Source organism: Merops nubicus, unplaced genomic scaffold, assembly GCF_000691845.1.
Source record: "Merops nubicus isolate BGI_N331 unplaced genomic scaffold, ASM69184v1 scaffold9928, whole genome shotgun sequence".
NCBI lineage: Eukaryota > Metazoa > Chordata > Aves > Coraciiformes > Meropidae > Merops > Merops nubicus.
In genome coordinates this window covers 19,913-30,413 of record NW_008626334.1, presented here as the reverse complement: position 1 = coordinate 30,413, position 10,501 = coordinate 19,913, and the positions used below count along the sequence as shown (strand labels likewise).

The window sequence follows — 10,501 nt, the reverse complement described above, 5'->3', positions numbered from 1 at the left end:
CTTTCCACAGTACAATGCCAGAAAATACGAGGGGAAAAAAAACAGTTCCTACATGAAATAGACCAAAATCTGGGTATAAATAAGACTAACTCTTCATGTTCAGTCATCTAAAACATTATAAAGTAATTGAACTGTTTTCAGAACCAAAAGAGAAACTTTTTGCTCTCTAGCTGACCACGAGAAGCTGGCCTATAGTTAATACTGACTTAAGCAGAATAACAAGAAGTGATCAATTCATCACGCTCCAAGTAATGAAATGACCTCTTACAGAGTGGAAAACACTGAAATAAAAATTATCAGCATAGAAACAGAATCATGAAAGCAAATAATCACAGCTTTTCATAACTATAGGCTAACTGAAGTCATTGTAACTAATTGTGTAGAGGAACTGGGAGCTCTACTTACTCTCACAGAGACGTCTCCTCAGCTTCCCCCGAATTTTATCGATGGCATTGTAATCAGAGACATGAAACACGTGAGCAGACTTGGGTTCTGAAGCAATCTCGTCGAGTTCCTCTTTCAAGGCTTCGCCAACACCCACAGCAAAGATCCTGATCCCAGCTTGATGGGCTGCAGTGGCTGGATCCAAGACATGATCCTGGCTCCTTCCATCCGTCAAAAGGATGGCCACTTTCTTAACAGTCTGATCACTAAGTCTCCCACCAGCTTCTTTGGAAAAACTGTAGGTGTTGATGTACCTGAGAGCATCTCCAGTGTTCGTGTTACCCCCATAATAGTGAATTTTTCGTGCAGCATCCTTGATCTCCTCCCGGGTCCTGTACTTCCCCAGGTGGAACTCCGTGGTTGGGCGGTCGCTGTACCTCACCACACCCACACGGGTTTTCTCTGGGCCGATCTCAAAAGTTTCCACCAAATTAGACACCCACTGACGAACCTTCTCAAAGTCTTCTTTTCCAACACTGGAGGAGGCATCCAAGATGAAGACAAGGTCATAGTGAACATTCTTGCAACCTGCAGGAGTGGCAGAAAACATCACTAAGGGAAGATGAAAGGAGAGGACCAGCCAAACCAACTATTCCCCAGGCATGACTCCCTAGTGAGCAGTTTGGAGGAGGCAGGAACTCCCCACCCTGCAGAGATAATGCAGATTCTCAGCCTTTCCTCCTTGTGATTCACCTTCTCTGTTTCAGAGCATCTACAGATCAGCACACAATTCACTTTGAAATGCAAACTCTCTCTCTTCCTCCACTAACTGCCTCTGCTCAGTCTTTCACCTACACCATCTGCATGCATATGAAGCTGTTCTTCTCAAACTTCATTGCAGTGCCTTTGCTCATGCAGTGCTCTGAAATGACCTTGGCAATTCCAGAGACCTGCTCTACTCTTGCCTATGCCAATCCCCACCACGAGTAGTGAAGCTTCCATGTTCCCTCTTGCATTAACATTATGGTTTATTTATACTTAGCTAGAAGCAACTCTCGCTCAGCACTATGGTGAAGCAAGTTATAACAAGAATATTTTAATTTTAAGTGCTCTGCCATTGACTGTTGACTAAAGGATGACTGGTTGATCACTGGGATGACTTCTCTGACAACAAAGGGCAGTTGCTTTGTAAAGGAAGAGTTCACTTGTCCTCAAAAGGACCCTTCTGCCTCCAGCCATGATAGTGGGAATCTGAGGCCTGTGTAATCCAAAAGGCAAAAGTATTTTAATTGCCACTTGCTTCTCCTGGAAGATGCTTTTAAGGTGAGGCTCCCACCTTTGTCCCTTGCCTGAGCCATGGACTGACTTCCTGGCTGCACCTGCCTCATCTCTGTGGATCTGCCTGCAGAGTGGCTGACCCCGGGTGCTGTCTTTGGACCCATTCTGGACCCTGACTTGCTGACTCGTGTTACTGGCTTGATCTGGACCTACTTCATCACTTTGAGCTTGCCCAGGAGTTTAGATTGTCAGTTGAGCCTGGCTGCCATTCCCTAGCCTTCTTTGCTCCCTGGTTGGGAGTGGTGGGACAGGCTGTGGCTGGTGGCATCCTGTTCTGCTAGCCCAGGGAGATGCCCAGCTCCTGATCACTGTCCCTTAGAAAGCCATCTCTCCTTGCTGCATTCCTGATCAGAGCTAAAGCACCAATGTCAACACACCCAACATGGATGGCTAGCTGAGGACTAGGATTTTTTTCCCTGGAACAGACCAAAGAGTATGGAGAAGGTACCAAACACAGTTCATCTAGTCAAGCACTCGCTCGACAGGCAGCTCAGTGAACAGAAATATGAATCATGCTACCCAAAGGTGATGGGAAAATGAGCATCATCTGACTTCTGTAGCAGAGCACACCCCAAGTGCTGCTGTTCCTTCAGTGTCTACAGGAACAACTCATGCACATGGGACTGGGATCACACTGGGAGTAACCCATCCACGTGGGATCACGTTGGAAACAACCTGTCCATGAGGGATCATCTTCTGTGGTGGCATTTTGTGAGTGAGGGAATGCTGGTCTCTAACCACAGAGCAAGAGAGCTCTGGCTGGAAAAACTCTCTCAAAGTTCATCAGAATGTGGAGATGATGGTATGTATCATTTGATATTATGGGATGTTACATTACATCTATGTGTAACAGCTAGACTGCCAAGTGTAGTTCTGACTGATTTTTGCAGGATATAAAGGAGAGAATATATTACAGTAAAAGGTAAGCAAAAAATCTCCACTTTCTCATTGTTAGATCAATCTAATCCGTCTGAAAGAGTGTTAATTGAGACTAACTAGAGATTATGAAGGTTTGAGTATAAAACCCACAAGGTACAGACCTTCCTGTTGCTTATTTTAATGAGTCTCAGCAGGTGAGATGACTGCAGTTTGAAAACAAGCAGAACAGACAGAATGAATCCAGTCTGTGCTCAAGGGCCTTTAAACAAGGTGGGGGGAAGGTTTAAAAAGTGATGGCTATTCAGCCAGTACTGCAGAGAAGAAAAAGATACATCTCTTAGGCTCATTCTCTTAGAGTCAGTGATTCTGTGCTTACAGACCTGATGGCAGTGTGATGAAATGCTTCAGAAAAGCTTTTAGTAAATCTTAATCTGCATTTTTAACGCAGTAATATCCACTGCTGGACAAAACTGATTGTTTTCCAAGAATGCTGCAATGATATTGTTTACTGGCAGAAACAGTTCATGTGAAAGGAATACAGGAGATAATTCACAGAAAGTGAACTTTCAGTTTTGTAATTACAGGAATACTCTCTGGAAGCATAATTCCAGGAGTTGTGTTCATCCACTCAGACGCTGAGTCAACTGTTTTGCAATATTGCCATTAAAACCAGTTCACAAACAAGCTATAAACCCAGAACTATTTAATCACAGAATCACAGAACATATAAATGGTACCACCATATTCTTCCTGTGACTGATCCATAGACAGAAAAAAAGATGAGATTTCAGGTTTTGTTGCTTAGAACTTATTTCTGTTAAACTTCATCCAAAAAAATTGTAAAGCAGCAATTCCTTAGACTGAGAGAATGTCTAAAAAAAAACCCCTTTTTTTCTCATAAATTACCATCTTTCCTATAAAAAGAGACAGCAAGCCTCCATCTCAAAGTACCTTTGGGCTTTTATGTCAATAAACTATGCAGATATACAACCACTTTCTCTCCCTAAGGTGTAGATCATTCATAGTCAGATAACTCTTCCTACTACCCCACACAAAACATGTCCTTGATCAAGATTGCCTATAGGAACAGTCCCTCAGCTTCACCTTCCTCTAAAGCATTCAGTGGCTTTTTGGGAAGAGTGCTCATCAGGCCAAAAGCCATGCCAGGAACCATGCTAGCAACTAGACACAATGAACCCAGAGAGGGTATGAGCAGTGCCCTGGCCCTCTTAGCTCACTAGGGAAGTCCCAGCCAGAGAGAAGATTGACCAGGTCTCATCTGACATGCACTGAAGGCCATGGAAGAAGGCATCTTCATGCCAGTGTGGGGTAGATGAAGCATATCCAGAGTAAACTGTGTGCTGCTCCCCTTGCTGTGGGTGGCTGAGCCCACCTTTCTAAGCCTGCAGTGGGACAAGAAGCCCTAAGTAAACCACAACCTCCATCCTTAAGGTCTGTTTTATGTATTTTCATCAGTAAATGTCTTGCTCGGGGTTTTTTTTATTGTTTTCCTCTTACCAACAACAGCTTCTCAGCCATGTAAAAACCCAGCAGCTACTCAGCATGAGGCAAAAAGCCAAACTGCACATACCTGCTCTTTGTGCCTCAGTCCTCTCCCCACTGAACACAAACGTGAGAAGAACCAGGAGATGGGGCACACAGCATCTTCCTGCAAGGGATGTATCCATATCTCCTTTTCACATCAGCTTGTCTTTTCTCTGTGGTGAAGCTTGCTAGAAACCAAATCTGTAGTCTAGAAAGGAAAATAAAGAGCAAGTGTTATCTCATAGAAGTACCAACAGCAGTAATGATGCAAGACACGAGAGCAATGTTTTGGAGAGTTGTCTCTTCTGCCTCTCATTTTACTTGACTAGACACAAACTGCTCAGACAAAGAGGCAGGAGTTCACCTACTTTTCCAAAGCTATAGTCTTTCACTCGCTCTATTCAGTGTGCAGCAGCCTGAATGGAAACAGGGGAGAGATTACCAGATTATTATACTTTAATTGAGCCCACTGCCAACTACACAATCAAGGCACTGGAGTGGAAACTGCTCCCGACCTGGCCCTCCCACACATTCATCATTAGGAGATGCACAAGGCAGAGCTGAGACAAACCACTGCAAATCACCCACAAGCAGTTGCCCCTTCACCCTTTGTCGCTTCTAGTTCCGGAGCCTCAGAAATGGCAAATGCTGAAAACACTTGGCTGTGTTCATCCCTGTGTTTGTTACTGTTGGCCCTTCTCTACAGCAGCTTCAAAATACAACTTTCAGCCCTTTAGTTGAAAGGAGTGCAAAAGCTCAGGTGGGTGATCTTCAATTTAAAGTCATTGGTTTGAGTTTACCTTGAACAGAAACCACTGAAGTCAGGCAGTATTGTAACCAGCCAGGCTGCTCAAAGTTTAACTGTGTTTTCTAACTCTAGACAAACTCATTTTCTAAAAAATTTATTATTTACTTATTGCTTTTGTTTTCTTCTTTTTTATTAGATCATAAAATCATTGCAAAATGATCAAATCATAAAATGTATCTACTGTGTACACCCACACAAGGGAAAACAGCTTCCACTCTGTAGCTCTTACTGCCTAAGGAATCATTTTGGAAAACTTTCTCCTAGCTCCTGAATCCATCTTTTTCTCTTTAATGCATGGATTTCTTTGTACATTTTCTTAGGTAATTTCTGCTTCTTCTCTCTTTTAGCATGCATATCAGCTTCTCACTGCTGATAGCTGGGTAAAAGAGGCATGAAGGGACACTGTGTGTTGTAGATCATTGCTGCAGAGTCCATTATGCATTCTAGGATATTTCTTTTCAAAGCAATAGGGTTCTGTGGGAATCATGGACAAAAAGAATAGTGGTGTCAGCGCTTGTTCAAGCCCAGCCTTGATGAGTCAAATATTGGGCCTATCGCTACCATGTATCTCAGAAATAAAATGCATGTCATGCTGGTTTAGGAAATAAAAAAGGTGAAAATCTCATGTAGTTGTCAAGATGTAGCTGTAAATCCTTAGTCCCAGGACTCGGGCTCCTATATTTTCAAAAGTCTGTATCATATGGAGACAAGGAGAAAAGCAATACATCTAACAAACCCTGTGTCCTGCACATAAAATTTGGAAGTATCTGCCAGCAGTGGAATATAAATGCAAGAAGGGATTAAAAAAAAAAAAAAAGGGGGGGTAGGGCACATGCTTATTCCAGTTCCATCCCTAAATCCAAAGGGCACAAGAAGATGCTGTAGTTTACACCTCAGCCAGACGATGTCCCTACGAGACAGGGAGGTGCTCAGGTTGGAGAGAGCTGGAAAAGGTTGCAGGGTAAAAAGGGCATGAAAATATCACTGTGCCCTACAGTAGTTAAAACTTCCTTTTAAATAAGTACATTACTGAAATACCGACCAGGCAGCTGCCTGCAGAGGGATCAGGACAAGCATTAAAATAGCTGCAGGAGCCTTCAACACAAGGTTTTTCCTCCTGTGGATTTTTTAGGAAACATCATTTTCTGGCTCTGGTGATGGGAGAGCAGGTTAGTGGCAGCAGCAAGAGACTGGAAACCAGATCTGCCATGTGGCATTCTGCACTTCCAGTTCTGAGAGCTCAAAATGTCCTTTCTCTGTGTCTGGGCTTGCACGGCTACAAAGTTTTATAAATACATGATTAAAAACAGTTTTCACCAGCTGCTAACCCAGGGGCCAGGATAAAAGGAGCAGAACACCAGCTGGTGTCAGTCAGCAGAACGGTGGTGGGCTGCCACACCACGTGGGATGTGACGTGACAGGAGCTTGGTGGACATGGCTCACATGGCTCACTTGGTTCTCAGGTGACTTCTGCCCCAGCAGGAGGACTGCCTGCAGGAGCAGGGCTGAGAGCTGTGTCTCTAGGGTGTCATTCCTCCCCACTCTTCACCAAAACCCTTGGAGCTCGCTGCTGTACTCTGAACCCTAAAAGGTGCCTCAGAACAGTCATTTAGACTAGAAACAGTGAAAAAGAAACCCAAATCAAATCAGAACATCTCCTTAAAATCTATAAACATAACTTGGAGTGGCTTTAATAAACATTGGTGGTTCAATACTGTTCTTGCATTCAGGCCAAAATACATCATTTTATCCATTTTTATAGCACAAAGAATTGAACCAAGTCTCTTGCAACTACATTAGATATGGATATATCAGGGAGAGAAAATTGTCCTGTTCATATCAACGGGACTCCTACCACAGCAAGGAACTCTTCAGGGGCCTTCAGAAGTCCTTCTTTTGGGAAGAAAGGTTGGAGATAAAGCATCTTCAGTGCTTTCTACACTGCTTTCTTTCCCACCTCAGCCTGTCACTGTGAAACTGAGCTTGGTTTGGGCAGCAGTTGACCAACAATTATCTCCCCTTCCAGCAGAAAGGGTCGAAGTGGAGCCAGCAGTGTGACACATTAGGCTTCAGAGTGATCCAAGAATAAGAAATTCTGTTTAGGTGACCCTATTTCCAAACAACCAATTTGGATTTTATTACTGTTATTTTTAGTTCAGCCTATCATGTGGGACTAATTTTCCTCCAAGTGGCCTAAGTCAATGTACATCCATTAAAAATACCTCCTTTTAAAATACCTTTTTCTTTTTATCTCACAAACCTCACTTTGGGATTCCCTTGTGACACATTTAGGTGTATTAAGTGATATTGAAAAAAAGCCTAACAAATCCTATCACGTCCAAGTTTATTACCAAACTGTGAACTCTGTGTCTGTGGCCCCATTTTTAATAGTTTAGAGGGGAAAAAAAAAACAGGTGAATAATTCTGGCTACACCCAAACATGATGTGGGAATAGCATCCAGGCTGAGAAGTGTGCTGGTGAATGTTAAAGTGAGCTCTCTACACTTAAAATACAGGCGTAGTACTAAGCTATTCATACCACCCCACAGCTGAACAAACAATAGGCAGAAGATAGATACAAGCCCCATACAGCCTTCAGCTGCAGAATGGCTTTTTCAGGAGAGGTTGATATAGAGTTGTAGTCATATATTTTAATATTTTGGGCTTCCCTTGCATTTTCAGGGATGCTGCTTGGTCGTTTTGAGCTTTATCCCTTGAGGCTGGGGACAGAGCGAGGGCTCTGCCACTCAAAGCATCAAGCACATATCTAGAACCCAACTGCATAGCTGGGCTGTATTTTATCATGGACTTTATTCCTGACTGAACCAAAGTCAAAGAATACCCTGACATCAGCTTATTTAGACAACAAAACCCCTGTCCATTGTGAGTAAGGTGGTGGTGGTTTCTATCCTGCTCTCTGTATCTTTGTACAGCCAGAGCCTGATCCTGGAGGGATGTTGTTCTAACCTTGCTTCTGAGAGACTGCTGTCACATCACTGTAGTTCAGGGAACAAGGAGGAAAAACTTGTGTGAAAGAGCAGAAGCCAAACAGTTTGTTTAAAAATAGCATCTTGGAAAAGAACTGAGGGAAAAGAAGGGGCAGATTCAAAAAATGCAGGAGAGAAGAGAACTTTGTGGCATTTCTGGGACAAGCAATTCAAGCTCAAATGCTAGATATTCCCTATCTCAGCCTCTTCAGAGGCTGCTCTTCTGTCCTGCTTTGAGAGATGTCACCAACAGCAAAACCCACGTGAGCTACAGATGGGGGGTGAGGAAGAACACTTTCCGTGATCTCTTTCAGCCTTCTGCAGAGTGATTCAGTCACAAATATTAATAAAACAAAACAAAACTGCTGTCAGTAGTAAGATGAGCATTTCAGAAGCATGCTTTAATAAAACTGCTTCTATCTTATGTGAGCAAAAGTTCAAAGACCCTACAGGGACAATACAAAGATCAGTGATTCAAGGCTGAATGTAAAAAGCATTTCCAACCATGGACTTTAGTGTGCTCATTATCATATCTTAGCTTTTATCTACATTTTACTAAATTACACCACAGAACTGTTCATCTTACTGTTAAATTCAAGGGGGCCTGAATACTACTATTGTGCTTAATTTCACCCATTCATCTGCTGCCACTGAACATCACCCTATAAATGTTCTAACTATGCTGGCATTCATAATGTGATTTTAAATGTTGTTGGTATGCTCTTTGGAAGCAGAGGTGAGCCTGGGGTGAAAAAGAGAGTGTTCAGTTATACAGATTTTCACATACACAAAAAACCTCCAAACCCAGAACATTAATACATCTGACATCCTGGAGTCAGCATGTTGATCGTGTTTTTTTCCAACTACTGAACTAAGCAATTTAATTATCTAAATCATTGCTGATCTGAGCAGGAATCCAACCATGTAAGAGTGAGCTGGAACTTCCCCCTCCCCCAGCCCAGGCAGTCACAGGTCTTTGTCCAAGACTTTTCAGAGAAATCATCCAATGGCATTTCTACAAGACACTGAATCTTAGTTCATATTTCTCACTTATTTCACCCATCCTGATCCAAAGGCAACTGCAGGTAATGAAAAGAGGGACACTGATTTCAGTGGGCATTATTTCAAAACCCATGCAAATAATAGATCAGAAAACTCCCTGCTAACACCAGAGCTGTTCCTTGAGTACTGTGTTCAACTACAACTGATCCAAAGTCTGCTGAAATCAAGGAGGAGACTGTCAGTAGCTCCACAGTATGTTGGATGGGGACACTCATGCACACTGCTAGCAAACAGCTCTCCAGCATATGCTCTGAGTGCCAGCAAGGTGGCAGGGGCTGAAGCATTTCTGCTCTTCCTTTGCAACATCGCATCTCAAAAGCAACTTCTACCCTAATCCCTAAAAAAAGATCAGACAGAGAGACAGTTAGCATGAATGCCAGCCAAAGCAATCTGTTAGCTTCGTAGGAGATGAAATAGGGTGGTGGGAAAGATCAGCAGAGCATTCAAACCCATCCCTTCGTTTGCCTTAGCTGAACTCTATAACTGCCCTGAAGTCCCTGGTGCTGGCACTACCAGGGCCCATGAATGATTAATAGCTCTGCAATTGGAAGTAAGTGTGATTGTGCAAGAAATAAACTTCATGCTGAATAATCAGGAGGGGGAAAATAATAAAAATAATAAAGGGCTGTTTCCTACGTGACAGGTATTTGTCCAGGAGGCAAAACAAGATGGGAATTGAACAAAAAAAATCATACAGTGAAGCACAACCAAGAGTCTTAGAGGGCCATAAAGCATACTCCAAGGGGGACTGGCTTAACTCAGCATGAGCATTTCCTAAATTCTGTGTGCTTCACTTTTCAGCCTTAGAAACATCCTTTTAACCTCCATGGTGCTGCATGTGCAGGCACAAGGAAACCTGGGAAAAGGTCAGAATCAGGATTCAGCCACTCCTGACTCCTTTACCTATGCCTGGATTAAGCATCCCTCAAACTGCCCCCTTTGTAGATGGATCTACCACAGTCGCTTTAAATCAAGGTCTTACTGGTTGCCTGCCAAATCCCTGCAACTCCAAAATACTCCAAGTGCTAGACAAGGACTCTGTGATGTATTTTTGCCTGCTGCAGCCACAGAGTGTCTGCAGTCTAAAACCTTGATGCAATACCCCCAAGTATAACTTTTCAGTGATTTGTCCAGAGGAAGAAAATCCAGGTTTAAATTGTACTCTTTTATCTCAAGCTTAGAAATCTTTCTACTAACTGGCTAAGAAAAAAACTAACCTGCAATAAAAAGTCTCTATGATAGAATCTCCCAAATCCTGCAGTCTGTGGTTAGGGTATTATCAAATCCACACCACCAAACCCAAATTAATTTTGTCACTTCTCCTGTAAATAGGCTGCACTCACACAGTGGGACCAGTCAGAGTCTGTGTCTCCATCCCAGCTTCCTGATGGGACAAGGCCTAGGTGCACTCCCTTCTGCAGTGCCCCAGCTGCTGTGCCTGGGAGGACAGATGCCACAAAGTGATGCTCAAACCCCTTACATCTGGTCAAATGGTTAA

General features: G+C 43.1%; 1 protein-coding gene across 1 annotated transcript in view; it reads right to left on the bottom strand.

The window, feature by feature from the left end:
* Nucleotides 1-4,367, bottom strand: part of LOC103778378 (collagen alpha-1(XXII) chain-like) — a gene marked incomplete at its 3' end in the record, with an annotated part of 106,830 nt that extends 102,463 nt beyond the window's left edge. Inside the window, exons 1-2 of the mRNA XM_008945960.1 lie at nucleotides 4,193-4,367; nucleotides 406-972 (exon numbers count right to left, since the gene is read on the bottom strand). Of these exons, the coding sequence (XP_008944208.1) occupies nucleotides 406-972; nucleotides 4,193-4,289 (664 nt within the window). The remainder of the gene's footprint in view (nucleotides 1-405; nucleotides 973-4,192) is intronic.
* Nucleotides 4,368-10,501: the final 6,134 nt, after the last annotated feature.